Below are 17,019 nucleotides of genomic sequence, written 5' to 3'. Positions count from 1 at the left end.
AGGGGGGGGTGACATTGCTGTGCCCCCCGGGCCGCTGCTCACGGCACCCCCATGGGACACCGCTTGTCGCACATGGCACCCCCGGGCCATCCCTGATGGGGGGGTGACATTGCCATGCTGCCCCCCCGGGCTGGCTTTCACCATGCGCAGCACCCCCCTGGCCGCTGCTCACCGTGCACGGCACCCTGGGGGGCCACTCGCCCTGCCCCCCGGGTGCACCCCACCCTGGGGAACAGAGCACCTAGCTCTGCCTTAACCATCAGGGATGGGAATTGGGGTTCCTCCCATCTGTTACTGCGAACAAGCCCACCTCGTGGTTGGAAACAGAAGTATGTTAGCAGATCACGAAGAAGCTTAAAGATCTTCCCACACAAGTACCAGAAACAGCTCTGCGGGAGAGAGTCAGCCTGCCTCCAAGTTACTGGTGAACGTGTCATGCCTCTTGCAGGTCACAGTGAACACAAAGCTCCCACGGCAAGATGTGCAGCCAGATTACATTCATGTTCATTCATAACAAGGTCACACTGAGTGAACTGGGGTGTGCGGCCAAGGAAGCGAGTGTAAAAGACAGCAGCCTGGGGCAGATTCCAGGTTTGCTTTTTATTAGAGAGCATGGCGCTTCGTTTCATGCAGAAGGGATTTGAGAAGAGAAAGGGGGTGGCAAAAACAGTACGGTATATTTAGACCATCGTTCGGAGTGAAAATAAATACACTCATACATTTATTTTTAAAGCCCAAACAATACAAACACTCAGATGAACAATCTATCATGAGTCATGATTGCAAATACACTCATAGACCGGCAAATCATACAGGGGAGGTGGGAATAGGACCATGTCACACAGATTCCCTTGGGTGGAAATTCCACATCTCTCCTCATGTTTCATGGCTTCCATCTACCACAAGATTCAGGCCTAGTTCAGACGTACTGCTAAACCATAGTTTCCTGTTTCAGGAACAAGCTGAGGCAAGGCTCTGACATGCACTCCTTCTCTTTTCTCCTCCTTTGCATACACAAGAAGAAGGCAGAAATATTCTGCTTTCACTTTAGAAATAACCACAGTTCCCTGTGTCATTTGAACTGTGGTAAGCAAGGATCAAATTAGCCAGATGTCCTGACTTGTTGGCTAGCCTGGTGGCAGCAAGCCATGGTTCCCTGTATTCTGAAATCACAGGGAACCATTGTTAGTCTTAAACTTGGTTAGTTAGTTCTAAAGTTTAGAATCCTGCAGGGAAGAAGACACTGGCAAAGCAGACACCAGCCGAGAGCAGGATTTAACCCTCTGCTAATCCGCTGCGGAGCAGGGAGTTCTTTCCTGCTGGGTGCTGCAGGGAAACATACTGCAGAAACAGACTCCCTCCCCACCCAAGGGTCAACTTTGACAGGTGGGCGGGAACACCCTGTTAGGATGCATCCGGGGAAATGGGGGCATTTGACAGGCCCCCAGCTGGCTCCAGCCACTGGCTGGCAGCCGGGCGATCTCCAGTTCTCGGAACAGCATCAAACAGTGACACAAGCCTCAGATACCTTTAGAGACTTGGCACGCTCTAGTCAGCAGAGTGAATAACTTCTCATAACGGAAGTGGCGGACAGAGACATGTGTAAACATTATTTCAGCATAGTTCAGGAACAAAGGAAAAAACATGTCTGCTTCCCTTCTTGTCCATGCACACAGCAATATAGCAAAAGCAATATACAAACGGAAGTTCCCAGCAGACTTGTGCTGGAAGTAAACAAGCACGTGACACACAACAGTCATGCCTGTTCCTTTTAAGGTGGAACGGAACTATATCCTAACACACCCACCTATCATTCATCTGGCACAATCAGGTGAGTGATTATGAAGAAGCAGCAGCACATGGGTGGGAAGAGGATTATGAGAGGCCAAAGCTCACACAGGTTTGTGAAACCATGATTTAACATTACATCTGCAGCAGACCTCAAGAGTCAGGTCCCCTGCCACGCTTGCCAGTGCCAATCTCTAAAGCTCCTTGATGAAGGCCATGAAACGTTCTGTGCTGAAACCCTGGACAGCAAGGCAGAACCAGTTCAGCCAGTGGCGTAGCGTGGGTTGTCAGCACCTGGGGCAAGGCAAGTAATTTGCACCCCCTAACCAGTGGATTTGCGCCCCCCTAACCTGTGGATTTGCGCCCCCTAACCCTAACCCCAGATGTTGCACCCGGTGCGGCCGGCCCCCCCCTGCACCCCCACGCTACGCCACTGAGTTCAGCCATTCTTAACATGGGTATTAAACTGGACCTATCAATGGGATGCTGTTGATTTTCAAATGCTGCTTCTCGGTTACCATCGTTTTAGATTTGCCTGGTGCCCCTTAAGGGAGTGACCCACATTCCTAAATTGTCCAAGAACATTATAAAGGGTGCCTCTTGTTTCAGAACACCCTTGGCCCCTTAACAGCAGAACATATGCCAGGGACACTGAGAACTCTTATTTCTGAATTCTGGCTGAGCAGCCATACTTTAACAACTCCTTGTTTTCAGCACCCGCAGACTGCAACCTGCAACTCATCATTTAAGGTCTGTGGGTGTAACATTCCTGATAGTCCTCTATCAACACACTTGCTACAATACTATCCTTCCAACTATTCATCATATCATCCCATACTTAGCGGTGGCAGGTTATAATCCAGAAATTCTTCTTGTGCCTCGAAATCTGTCTGAATTAGAAAATGCAGCTTCTGACACCTGCCCCCTTCCTTCCCGTCCATCCCCTCCCCTGTAGTGAGCAGGATCCACACCCTAGGTATGCAGCTCACCTGGCAGGTGTGAGGAGCCAATAAAAGGAGAGGAAGAAAACAGTTGGGAGGAGTCATGGCTGCCTTGCCTGATTTCGGCAGCAGACTCGGAAGTACAAGGGGCAAATCTCTGGGTTGCATCCTGGTTACTTTACCTATACTCTGCTCCCTTTCCTTCACTTTCTCTCGTCCCATTAAGTAGTTAGACAGCCACCTCCTTAGTCTAGAGTTGGACTAACTCTGCTCCAGTTTGCAAACAAGATTAAATTATGGAATTCAACAAATATTCATACTTGTGGTTATTTTTGCATAATATGTTCTGCTTTCAGGTTTCGAGCTTTGAAATAATGTGGAATTCTTGGGGGGAAAGGTAGGGCTGGGAGATGTGAAATATATCCTCCTGTTCTAACCACAAAGCCCCACTGAGCCCCCACTTCTGGTTGCATGCTATTAACATTCAAAAGAGCCAGAAACTTGCTGAAATTCCCAAAACAGTAAATGGTGCACCACACATGGCCAAGTTATATGTTTGCAAACTATGTACGGGCAGAACACAGTCTTAACTTATTGTTACACACACACACACACACACACACACACACACACACACACACATTAGCATGAAAAGACTGCCATAGCTCTGCAAAGAAGCAAACCTTTTATTCCTCAACAATTCCTAATGCATTTGGCGCCGACCTCTCATTGCGGGCTGCCAAGGAGATACTCGCACCTTCTGGGGACATGGCAAAATTTGAGGGCCCTTTACCATGTTGAAACAGCCGTTCTGCAATTGCACGGTACACGGCGCATCTCTAAGGCCCATCCCACCTCTAACGCTCTGCCCTTCCTCACCCCCTGCTCCGGTGGGGCAGCTGCCCTCCCCAAGGCCCCCCCTTCCCCTGCCCTGACTCACAGTTGTGAAGTTGTGGGGGCCACAGCGCTCGCCCTGGAAGCGGCAGGAGAGGAGCATCTCCTCCAGTTGGTGACCCAGCCTGTCGAGCAAGCGCCGCGTGGACTGCTCCTGCGGCGGCAAAGGCGGTAGGTAGTGGGAGAAGTTGAGCAGGCTCCCCAGCCAGAGCCACCGGGGGTCCCGCATCACGGTCCCGACGGCCGGTACGGGCTGCAGGTCCTTGTTGAGGAGCCCCAGCCAGTAGCCGCTCAGGTGGAGGTCTGCCCGGCTCATGCGGCGCAGGAGGAGCAAGTTGTTGTTGCAGAAGGTGACGGCCGGGAAGGTGAGCTGGCGGGCGTAGAGGAGGTGGACCTTGGTGTGGACAGGCCAAGAGAGCAGGTAGCGGATGCGGTTGGAGGACCAGGTGGTGAGTAAGGCCACAGAGCCCAGAAACGCCAGGAGCCAGAAGGCCCGGCGAGGGCACGACCGGTGTCCCGAGAGGACATGGCGGAGCCCGTGGAACTTCGTTTGCTCCAGGAGATAGAAGAGAGGCGGGTGGGTGGCACAACCAGACCAGCCGCCTTCCATGTCGCCAAGAAGAGGCTTGAAGAGGAGCTCCCTCGAGCTTGTCTCCCGTCCGCACTCCTCGCCACATCAGCTCATCTCCCTGCTTCTTTCCTAATGATCTCTCGCTCAACTTCGACTGTCAGAGGGAGGCCAAGCTGGGAGATGCGGAGCGCGTCTGCCTGCAGCTTCCTTGGGCAGGAGCGGCTCGCAGCATCTACGGGTTCCAAAAGAGGCGGCTGTGCCTAGGGGGGAGCTGTTTGGCTCAGGCATTGGAAGTGCCACCTAGAGCATGCCAGAGGCAGGGAGAGAGCGGCAAGGAGGGGAGATCCAGGGAGATGCAATAGCAAAGGAGAGAGACAGAGAGACAAGAGAGAGAGGCGGGAGCTTGGGATGTGAAGTGTTGACAAGGAGGGGAAAGACACAGATATTAGGGTGCTGGAGGAGGGAACAATGCAGAGGGAGAGAGAGGCAGAGAGAGACAGAGACAGAGAGAGAGAGCATGTATGTGCTTTGGGAGGAAATGGCGCCTGAGAGTCAGCAAGTCCAAGTGCAGCCCTGCCCCCCTGCTGCCAGCTCAATTGACTGAAGAGCTGCTTCTCAGCTAGCAACAAATGCCCTTAAACTCTTTGGCTGCAGCCGTCTGCAGCAACCACCTCCCCACCCCTGCGACAACATCCACTCATGGCCCCCCTCTCGTCAGCATGCCATGCGCTGGTCAGTCTCTACAACTACTGCACTGGCTCCCCCCCTCTATGTGCACCCACAAGCTGGGGCAGGCACAGTGCAGCCTGGAAGGTGAGCTCCTTTGTATTTGTGGCAGGGATCCCAGATATTGGCAGGAGTGCTATTTACACATAGTTACACGACCAGGGGGGACACAGGTGGCGCTGTGGGTTAAACCACAGAGCCTAGGGCTTGCCGATCAGAAGGTCGGCGGTTCAAATCCCCGCGACGGGGTGAGCTCCCGTTGCTCAGTCCCTGCTCCTGCCAACCTAGCAGTTCAAAAGCACGTCAAAGTGCAAGTAGATAAATAGGTACCGCTCCGGCGGGAAGGTAAGCGGCGGTTTCCATGCACTGGTTTGGTTTGCCAGAAGCGGCTTAGTCATGCTGGCCACATGACCCGGAAGATGTACGCCGGATCTCTTGGCTGGTAAATCGAGATGAGTGCCGCAACCCCAGAGTCGTCCGCGACTGGACCTAACGGTCAGGGGTCCCTTACATGATCAGGGAGTATCAAGAGGATCATACACTTAATTTAGACGACGCAGGGTTTGTTTTCTATTCACTGCAACCGGAAATCAAGGGGCTCAGACAGGCAGTCTCTTGGCACAATCCTGTGCATGTTTATCTACCAGTTGAGGACAACTCTTTTGGAGCTCTTCACAATCTCTTCTTGTTTCAACAACACTGATCCATCAACCCTCTCGATCACCTCGAATCTCACCCCTGAGTCAAGATCATTTATGAACAAGTTAAAAAGCACAGGTCCTAACAGTGATCCTTGTGGGACTCTAGGCCCCTCCATTGGGAGAACTGTCCAATTATCCCTACTTCCTGCGACTTAAGCAATCCACAAGAGGACCTCTCTTCTGATTCCATGACTGCTAAGCGTACTCAGGAGTCTTTGGCGAGGTGCGTTGTCAACAGGCTTTTGATACTTTTCAGTGTATCTGAAGAAGTGTGCATGCACACGAAAGCTCATACCAAGAACTAACTTAGTTGGTCTTTAAGGTGCTACTGGAAGGAATTTTTTTATTTAGGCTTTTGATAGACCAAGTACACTTTATCAACCAGATCATCTGTTTTAATATGATTTTTGTCACTCTCAAAGAACTCTGGTAGATTATTGTGACAGCGCTGACCCGCCTTGGTCACAATGTGGTGGAAAAGTGGGATACAAATCATATATATCTATATATCTATATATGAATGATTTTATTAGAGTTTATAAAGAGGAACATGAAGCTTAATATCAAATATCTTGTCCAAACTAAAACATTAATCTAAATAAGATAAAAACAGAGAGAAAGGGGGGGGGGAGAGAAAGAGATCCAGAAAAAGAAATAGAAAAGGGATTAAAAGAGAGAGAAAGAAAAATAAAGTTCAGAAACTAAAGAACTTCCGATTCTTTGTCTGCCTACAATATTCACTCCATCCACTTAAATACAACACTCAACAACGCCACTTTCTATAAACAAACATTGTCTTCAATCCTCAAATTCAAGTGTCACGATTTCTTTTTCACGCAAAAAGTCCATGAGAGTTTTCCAGTCTTTAGTAAATGTCAACAAGGACTTTTCTCTGATCAAGCCGGTCAGTCTCGCCATCTCAGCTAAGTCCGTTAATTTCAACAACCGTTCTGAAAGGTGCGCTACAAATCTAACGAACACTTAAGGTTGCTCCTTGCTTTGAGGGCATTTTCCTTCTCCTGGGTGTTGACGGGGTCCCATAAGGCACTGCTGTCCAGCCGGGACTTAACTTTTCCTTCTTCAACAAAAAACATTGTGCTCCTTTCCTTCTTAGTAGTGCTAGCTTTTTGTAGGGTGATGCTGCCACCTAGTGACTACTGAATGTATATATACAGTAGTTTATGCCAGCAAAGAATAAGTGAAGTCAGAGATCTTCCCACATACAAAAGGGATGCAGTGGGCAATATCTAGGGATTTGGGAGGTTAGGAATGGGGAAGGTGGAGGTGAGGAAATCTTCATCCCCCCCCCTTAGGAGGACCAAGGGTTCTTGTAGAACCAAATACTGACCCAGCAAGGAGAACCAACAATGGAAACCTGAGCTGGCGTAAGTTAAATGTCAAAAGTGAAATTTGAAAATGTCCAGAAAGTCCTATTCCAGTTGTGAAATTTTGCCAAAGGTTCAATTGGTGCAAGAATTTTATTTCTGCTGTAGACAACGAGGTCAAGAGTCTATTGGAGTGGGGTATGAATTGCAATCTTTCCCCCCAAATTTTGTATTTATACATTTCAAATTTATACACTTCACTGATTTTACAATCCATTTAACATTTCAAAATTTGACTTCCTTCCCCCTCTTTCTTTGATTCCTTAAATTTCTTTTTAAATATCTTCTGCCTATCCAAATTTATTTAATTGCTCATTTAATCATCTACTGTAAATATATACTCTTATAAAACTGCAGGTTATTACAATGATCCTGCTAATGTTTTTATCTGTTTATAATTTATCTGTAAATATTCAATAAACGATTTATATTCTTTTAGATAAATTCTGTTATCTTGATTTCTTATCACATGAAAGCTCATACCAAGAACTAACTTAGTTGGTCTTTAAGGTGCTACTGGAAGGAATTTTTTTATTTTGACTATGGCAGACCAACACGGCTACCTATCTGTAATTGTGGCTAATAGTCATTGATAGACATATTTTCCAGGAACATATTTAACCCTTTCAAAGGCATCAAAGCTGGTGTCCATCATCAGGGCCGGCCCTATCATTAGGCAGAGTGAGGTGACCAACTTGGGTGATAAATGCTGGGTTGGGCAGGGCACCGGGGACTTCTCAGCTGTTTTCCCTGAGTCCCCACTTGCCCACTGTGGCAGAGCTGAAGTGGCCTACATTGAAGCAGAGGAACCAGAGACCAAATTGCAAACATGTGCTGGATTATGGAGAAAGCTAGAGAGTTCCAGAGAAACATCTACTTCTGCTTCATTGACTATGCAAATGCCTTTGACTGTGTTGACCACAGCAAACTATGGCAAGTTCTTAAAGAAATGAGAGTGCCTGATCACCTCATCTGTCTCCTAAGAAATCTCTATGTGGGACAAGATGCTACAGTTAGAACTGGATATGGAACAACTGATTGGTTCAAAATTGGGAAAGGAGTACAACAAGGCTGTATATTGTTTCCCTGCTTATTTAACTTATATGCAGAATTCATCATGTGAAAGGCTGGGCTGGATGAATCCCTAGCTGGAATTAAGATTGCCAGAAGAAATATCAACAACCTCAGATATGCAGATGACACAACCTTGATGGCAGAAAGTGAGGAGGAATTAAAGAACCTTTTAATGGGGGTGAAAGAGGAGAGTGCAAAATATGGTCTGAAGCTCAACATCAAAAAAACGAAGATCATGGCCACTGGGCCCATCACCTCCTGGCAAATAGAAGGGGAAGAAATGGAGGCAGTGAGAGATTTTACTTTCTTGGCCTCAATGATCACTGCAGATGGTGACAGCAGTCACGAAATTAAAAGATGCCTGCTTCTTGGGAGAAAAGCAATGACAAACCTAGACAGCATCTTAAAAAGCAGAGACATCACCTTGCCAACAGAGGTCCGTATAGTTAAAGCTATGGTTATCCCAGTAGTGATGTATGGAAGTGAAAGCTGGACCATAAAGAAGGCTGACCGCCGAAGAATTGATGCTTTTGAATTATGGTGCTGGAGGAGACTCTTGAGAGTCCCATGGACTGCAAGAAGATCCAACCTCTCCATTCTGAAGGAAATCAGCCCTGAGTGCTCACTGGAAGGACAAATCCTGAAGCTGAGGCTCCAATACTTTGGCCACCTCATGAGAAGAGAAGACTCCCTGGAAAAGACCCTGATATTGGGAAAGATGGAGGGCACAAGGAGAAGGGGACGACAGAGGACGAGATGGTTGGATAGTGTTCTCGAAGCTACGAACATGAGTTTGACCAAACTGCGGGAGGCAGTGGAAGACAGGAGTGCCTGTCGTGCTCTGGTCCATGGGATCACGAAGAGTCGGACACGACTAAACAACAACATTGAAGTAAGATTATTCTGCCAGTTCAGCCAACATTTATATGTGGAACTGAGGTGGGCATGAACTTGTCCTTTGCCTCAGGCAGCTAGAAGTCTTGGGCTGGCCCTGTCCCCCATTACCTCTTGTGTCACCAAATTCCGTACATTCATCATATTCTGTGTGAAGGCACTCCTGTTGTGTGGTGCTGGCGTTACTGGATAACCCTGCAGTTCAGTGCTTGTGAGAGAGGGGAATAAAAAAAGTCTCTGTCCACTTCCTCCACACTATGAAGCAATCACGATCCCCTCTCATAATCACCTTCTTTCTAAACTGGAAATCCCCGAGCACTGTAGCTGATCCTTATAGGAGCATTCTGGGGTCAAATCAGGACCCGGGACAGCTCCTGCAAATCTGGGATGGTCCCTGGAAAATAGGGACATTGGGACATTTGGAAAATAGGGACATTTCTGCGAGAGGGCAAAGGGACTGGCTCCCCTTTGCTAACAATCAGAACCGGATTTAGGTTTGATGAGGCCCTAAGCTACTGAAACTAATGGGGCCCTTTAAATGTCCAGCTGTCCTTTGTCCACAACAAAATGCCGCTGATTTTTGTGTTGAATATATAAAGGTAAAGGTAAAGGTACCCCTGCCCGTACGGGCCAGTCTTGACAGACTCTGGGGTTGTGCGCCCATCTCACTCTATAGGCCGGGAGCCAGCGCTGTCCGCAGACACTTCTGGGTCACGTGGCCAGCGTGACGAAGCTGCTCTGGCGAGCAAGAGCCGCACACGGAAACCCCGTTTACCTTCCCGCTAGTAAGCGGTCCCTATTTATCTACTTGCACCCAGGGGTGCTTTCGAACTGCTAGGTTGGCAGGTTGCTGGGACCGAACAACGGGAGCGCACCCCGCCGCGGGGATTCGAACCGCGACCTTTCGATCGGCAAGCCCTAGGCGCTGAGGTTTAACCCACAGCGCCACCCGCGTCCCTGTTGAATATATGCTGTATGCTACCGTATTTTTCGCTCTATAACACGCACCTGACCATAACACGCACATCGTTTTTAGAGGAGGAAAACAAGGGAAAAAATATTCTGAATGAAACAGTGGACGTATCATTTTTGTGCTTCATGCTGTGGCCACAGACATGTGATCTGATGGTGAATTTGGGGTGACCCAATGCAAAAATCCTGAGAATCCCTGTGGATCCATGCTTTGTAACCACGTTTTTGCACCATTGCAGCCCCAGGCAACAGTGGGTGCGTGATTTTGGGGGGGGCAGGCTGTAGCCATGGACATGCTATGTGCTCTGATGGTGAATTTTGGCTGACCCAATGCAAAGATCCTGAGGATCCATGTGGACCCATACTTTTTAACCATGTTTTTGCACCATTGCAGCCCCAGGCAACAGTGGGTGTGTGATTTTGGGGGAGCAGGCTGTAGCCATGGACATGCTGTGTGGTCTGATGGTGAATTTGGGGTGACCCAATGCAAAGATCCTGAGGATCCATGTGGATCCATGCTTTGTAACCACATTTTAAGTGGGGAGGGAAGGAAAAACACAGAAGGCTAAGAATGCAGGAGAGGGCTATAACGTGAGGAAAGGAAGGCAAAAGTTTCCCCCCACCCACCCACACAAGCCAGCCAGCGTTCTCTCTCTCTCTCTCTCTCTCTCTCTCTCTCTCTCTCTCTCTCCCTCCCTCTCCCTCTCCCTCTCCCTCCCATCTGCATGTTTTCCGGCTGCCTGATATATACGTATTTTTTTTAACTGCCTTGACAGAAGAAAGCATTTTAACTGCATTAAGAACTATTTAGCAGCGAAACCTAAGCTTTGCCATCCCTTAAGAGGTACAGACACTGTAATCTTCCAGATCGCATGAATTTACAGGCAAAACACTGTTTAAGGATTCCATCCTTTTAAATGGAAGAAAGCATATTTGAATGCTGTGTGTCTCCAAAAACAAAAAGCAGGAAGTCAAATCAGAATTTTAAGCTGAACCTGTAATCTCTCTTCCCTTCACAAACATTGTTCCCTCCGGAGCAGGGAGAGGATAGAAGGAAGGACGCTCTGCTTTTCCCCTCTTCTTGCCTGGAGGGGAGGGGCTTTCCCTGCTCTTTGTTCCGTTTGAGCAAACACAGCAACGAAACAGAGAGCGTGGGCAGTAAGACCCTGAGGCAGAATGCAGGAAAGCAACCACTTCCTCTCTTCAGGCTTCCCTTCTCCCTGAAGCGCGGTTTGATTTTTGCCTGATTTTTCGGCTCCAGGGACCACACATTCGCTGCATAACACGCACAGGCATTTCCCCTTCCTTTTTAGGAGAAAAAATCTGCGTGTTATAGAGCGAAAAATACGGTAATTTATGGACCTAATAGGTATCTAAAGCCATTTGCAAACGTTGCCATGCAACCAGTTCATGAAGAATGTAGGACTCCTGACCATTAGGTCCCTGTTGCTAAAGGTAAAGGGTAAAGGGGCCCCTGACCATTAGGTTCAGTCGTGGCCGACTCTGGGGTTGTGGTGCTCATCTCACTTTCTTGGCCGAGGGAGCCGGCATACAGCTTCCGGGTCATGTGACCAGCATGACTAAGCCGCTTTTGGCAAACCAGAGCAGCGCACGGAAACGCCGTTTACCTTCCCGCCAGAGCGGTACCTATTTATCTACTTGCACTTTGAGGTGCTTTCGAACTGCTAGGTGGGCAGGAGCAGGGACCGAGCAACAGGAGCTCACCCCGTGGCGGGGATTCGAACTGCCAACCTTCTGATTGGCAAGTCCTAGGCTCTGTGGTTTAACCCACAGCGCCACCCGCGTCCCTTACACCCTATATATAGAAATGAGCAAACCAGTGGTATTTTAGGGAGCAGGCTAGCAGGCGGGGCCCATTGCTTACATCATAGGAGCCTACACAACACAAAACACTGTTGCTGTATGTAGGTTTTATTTTATTTGTTTTTTTTATTTTTAAACATCCAGTTTTCCCCCCTTTACATTTTTGGTGGGCCCCCAAGAGAGTGGGACCCTAAGCTATAGCTTGTTTATCTTATACGTAAATCTGGCGCCATTAACAAGGTATGCATATCTATGCATGTACAGCACATTTATATGTACAAACCAGCAAACATCAATTTGTGCACATAATTTGTGGTGGGTGGAGGCCTGGTACACAACCGTGGATGCCCGGGGCCGTGGGTGCCATGCAGCGTGCATGGCCCTGGCACTGAAATTTGTGGGTGCTCGGGCACCCAGGGCCCCAGGAAGTTGGCACCTACGATATTGGCATATCCACCCTGCCGCTGCTTCCCTGTTATCTGCAATTACTGCATGTCCTCCCTTGTAAGGTCATATTTTACAGCCTTTACTTACTCAAACATTAACAACACCTAATAGCAAAGGCACAGCAATTATGGCTTATTGCCAGCGAGTTATTTAACTAGGTTGTTTTGCTGATGATAGTGGCTCTTAAACCACTTGAGCAATATTCAAGGTTCAGTAGTCTTCATCTCGGCAGCAAATGCAGTAAATTCGATGGGTCCAGGAGGGGTACGGCATGCACTTGCCAATTATGGCCACCAGAGGGGATCATACCAGCAGGAAACGAGAAGTTTCTGAAAGTCCACACGATGGAACAGGGGGCTTTAAGAACTCAGAAGGAAGGCGCAAAATACAGAATGCATGATCCACCAGAGAGGGTGGCAGATCTATACGCACACCAGGGATATGTGTCCAGTTACAGATGGGTAGCCGTGTTGGTCTGCCATAGTCAAAATAAAAAAATTCCTTCCTGTAGCACCTTAAAGACCAACTAAGTTAGTTCTTGGTATAAGCTTTCGTGTGCATGCACACTTCTTCAGATACTCAGGGATATGTGTGCGTGTCACACCCCTGAGGATGAGAATATTAAGTTCCTTTTGTCAGACCCTCCAAGTGTCCCTATTTTCCAGGGACAATCCCAGATTTACAGAAGCCGTCCCGGTTTCTGGTTTGATCTGGTTTGAGGCTCATCTCAGCTATCTGCCAATCTCCCATTCCTACCACCCTTCTGAGTAATACCCCTCCCCACCTTCTCACTATATAGAAGGATCTGGCAACTTCTGTTTCAGTTTATCTGAAGAAGTGTGCATGCACCCGAAAGCTCATACCAAGAACTAACTTAGTTGGTCTTTAAGGTGCTACTGGAAGGAATTTTTTTATTTTGTGTAGCCTTGAGAAGACATCTTAAGGCAGGCCTGTATAGTGAGGGTTTTTTATGTTTAATGTTTTGTTATAAAACCAAAACCATCGGTTGGAACCTGCAGGTTCAATCCCCGTAAGGGACAGCTGCATATTCCTGTATTGCAGGGGGTTGAAATGGATGATCCAACAGCTTCCAACTCGACAATTCTAATAAATAAATAATAAATAAATAAATAATAATAATAATAATAATAAATATTATTTATATCCCACCCTCCCCAGCTGAAGCCGGGCTCAGGGGGGCTAACAACAATAAAACAGTACAACACAACACTCTAAAATCATTCATTATAAAATTAATTCAAATTAATAGAATAATAATAATAATAATAATAATAATAATAATAATAATAATAATAATTTATTATTTATACCCCGCCCATCTGGCTGGGTTTCCCCACCCCAGCCACTCTGGGCAGCTTCCAACAGAATATTAAAATACAATAGTTTATTAAACATTAAAAGCTTGCCTATATCCCTATGTTCTTAATTAACCCCCTTCCCTTGCCCAAGGTCCCCAGGCAACCGAAAGACACACTTTATATGCTATAGGAGATTTATATATAAACTACAGGAGATCTGCAGCAGCAGAAAGATTGTTTTAAATTTAGAGGAAAGTTTAGCCTTGAAGGTTCCCAGCGAGGATCTCAGAGTCACCTCTGCTGTCCTTGCCCACAGAAAGGGGACTCTTGCGATATGGATCAGCCAGCTCAAGTGTCTGCTTCTGTGAGCATGCAACTCTTTCTTAAAGGGGCCACGAGGCCCCAAAATGACCTGACCTATCAGATGAAGGCTTGCTTGCTTATGACACAGGATAATCACTCGGTAGGCAAGGTAGGGGGTCAGTGTCTCTGGGACCAGAGGTAGGAGATTAAATTGGCTATTTCCGATCTTCAGACAGTACCAATATAGGGTTGTATCTGACCCTATATTAGTCCAACTCAAGAGCAGATCCACCGAAGTTAAAGGGCACGACTGAGTTAGGTCCACTAATTCCAGTGGGTCTACTCTGAGTAGGACTTAGTTAGTGGTCACCAACCCAGCACCCCTGTGCAAATTATCTACACAATATCTGTGAAATGAGCATTGCCTGTTGCTTCTGCCTGTTGTTTTCCACCATCCCCCCTCTTCAAAACGCTTTTCCTGCTTCTTACTTATTTTCCAGACAGAAATTCAACAGGTTAAGCATTTTCTCATAAGGAAACGCAACCGTGGGGGAAAGCTTCGCGACGATTGTACTGGCAGCCCCCTTATGCACATTCCACTTGTGTGCGATTGCATTTACAAGGGTTGTTGCGAATTAAATAAATAAATTGATCGGACTTCCCTTGCTCAGGGCCACTGCCCAGAAGTGAGAGAGGGAAGGCACGTTAGGTGATTGCTGCACACATGAGTCCTTTTCTCTCTCTCTCTCTTTCTTTCTCTCTCTCTCGCCTCCCTGTGTGCCCTCCCTATTAAAGTGGGGTGGTCCCCCTTTGCACAATTTCACTTAGGCCTGTGGGGGCCCAGAACGTAACCCCCACGTAAGTGGGGGAACACTCTAATTTTGTGTTATGCCATAACTCCCCTGGCATCCATATCGTGACTGATGCCGCCAGCACACTTTCATTTTTTTATAATAATATTTATTAAAGTTTCACAAATAATAAAAAATTCCAACATTTAAACATAAAAAATTACAAAAATATAAAAATACAAAAAACAAAACACATAAAAATACACAATAGGAAACAGTTAACAAAAGAAGAGAAAAAAGAAGAACAAAAGAGAAAAAAGGACAAAAAGAAAAACCCAAAGAGCAAAACAGGAAATAGATTAATAATTTCAAATCTTATACTTCCTTCACTAGTTTCTTGACCTCCTCACACCTCTCATTTTGTATTCCAGTTCAGATATTAAATTCAGCAAATCCTTACCCTCTGGCATTTATCCTCACTCAAGATGTTAACCCGTTATAAATATCAATTTTCCAATTATCAATCCCTATTTACATTTTCTTAGAAATCTTTTTACCAATACCACTTATTTTCCATCAGGCGTCATTTTAACTTTCCTTAATTTTACAGTACTTCTGCAAGTAGTCCTTAAATTTTTCCCAGTCTTCCTCCACCGACTCTTCTCCCTGGTCATGGATTCTGCCAGTCATTTCTGCCACAGCCGCCAGCACACTTTCAAAACTCAAAATGTCACACCTGGTCCACAAAGGTCGGCAACCCCTGACGTAGTTGCATACAACCCTTAGCCTGAACTACTAGACTGACAGCAACCTATTACTTTTTCGGCCCATTCGTATCTGTGATGAAATAGGCCTCGGTCCTGTATACCGGAAGTAGCATCTCCACCGCCATCATCCAGCCTGGAAACTAAGGTCCAGCTCCGAGGGCCTTCTGGCGGTTCCCTCACTGCAAGAAGTGAGGTTACAGGGAACCAGGTAGAGAGCCTTCTCGGTAGTGACGCCTGCCCTGTGGAACGCCCTCCCACCAGATGTCAAAAAAATAAACAACTATCTGACTTTCAGAAGACTTCTGAAGGCAGCTCTGTTTAGGGAAGCTTTTAATGTTTAATGCTGTATCATGTTTTTAATATCTGGTTGGGAGCCGCCCAGAGTGGTTGGGGAAACTCAGCCAGGTGGGTGGGGTATAAGTAATAACATTATTTATTATTATTATTATTATTAGAATTGTAGAGCGGGAAGGGACCCTGAGGATCATTCTAGTCCAACACTGAGGGATATGCCACTGTCTCATACAGGGATCGAACCTGCAACCTTGACATTATCAGCACCATGCTCTAAACAACTGAGCTATCCAGCCAACTAAACTTAAAAAGGAAGAGGACAAAAGTAGGCAGATGTGCATAAAATCTGCACAGGTTAATTCATGTACATAGATGCAAATTTAGAATTGACAACAACAATAGGAGTAGACATACAATCCCAGCTCCCCATAATGTGACCAGTTGATCAGTCTGCTGTCTGGGTGATGGCACTGAAAAGCAACTTCAGAGTCACCCTTGTTCTCCTTTTAATTTAATTTATTTTTGAAGTGGGCTTGGGGCGGATAGCTGTGCACACAGAGGACTGTCCTCTGTAAGGAAGGACTCATGTCTGTCCTAGACATACAAAAAACACACCCAGACAGGCTTAAGCACTCATCATGTCGGATTAGCTCATTCCTTGTAATAGGATCTCCTTTACTTTTCCCGTTTTCCCCACACTGTCCTGAAAGACGCATCTATTCTGTAGGTCTTCAGCACATCCACAGAGGGTGATCTCAACCTGTCACTATATCCGGGTGGGGATTCAATCACAAACCAGCGATTTCAGGTTACACAATTGCAGTTGATTGCGAGGTCTTGTGCAACAGACACGCTTTTCCTGCAAAGACTGGACTTTTTGCAGTAAGGAAAGTGACAGGAAAACGCACTGGAAAGTGTGGGATAACAATGGCTTTGATGAAACATTGGCTGTGTACACAAAGTTCAAAGCACTTCAAAGTGCTTGCTTTCCTTCCAGGAATTCTGGGCTCTGTAGTTCACCCCCTTGCAGAGTTACAATTCCTAGCAACAAACTACAGTGCCCAGAATTCTTTGAGGGAAAGAATGAGCTTCAAATGTATAGTGTCTACACAACCATTGCCTAGCCTCCTTGCAAACAAATCAAGAGTGAAAGCTCTGCAAATGCCTAGAGTGCCAGTGAGATGGAAGTATCAAACTCTCAATGGGCTTCTTCCTGCCTCATTATTGGTACCTGGTGTAGGGCATCTATACTTACAAATTACAACCTGCCCCACCTCTGCAGGTAGTAGGAGGGCAAGCAAGGATCAATTGCAGCCATTGAAACCAGA

At 46.9% G+C, this 17,019-nt stretch overlaps 1 protein-coding gene across 4 annotated transcripts in view; it reads right to left on the bottom strand.

Annotated features, from left to right (window-relative positions):
- ASIC1 (acid sensing ion channel subunit 1) overlaps positions 1-17,019 on the bottom strand; it is a 230,007-nt gene that overhangs the window by 27,464 nt on the left and 185,524 nt on the right. Inside the window, exon 1 of one of the 4 annotated variants that reach the window (XM_082212579.1) lies at positions 3,670-4,767. The exons of the other annotated variants lie outside the window; for them this stretch is intronic. Coding sequence (XP_082068705.1) covers positions 3,670-4,233 — 564 coding nt within the window. The 5' untranslated portion in view covers positions 4,234-4,767. Of the gene's footprint in view, positions 1-3,669; positions 4,768-17,019 lie in introns of those variants that run through there. 4 annotated transcript variants of the gene reach the window in all.

Source organism: Podarcis vaucheri (genome assembly GCF_965113315.1).
Source record: "Podarcis vaucheri genome assembly, chromosome: 2".
Classification (NCBI taxonomy): Eukaryota; Metazoa; Chordata; class Lepidosauria; order Squamata; family Lacertidae; genus Podarcis; species Podarcis vaucheri.
Note: the sequence above shows the minus strand (reverse complement) of the source record. Positions and strands in the feature narration are given on the sequence as shown.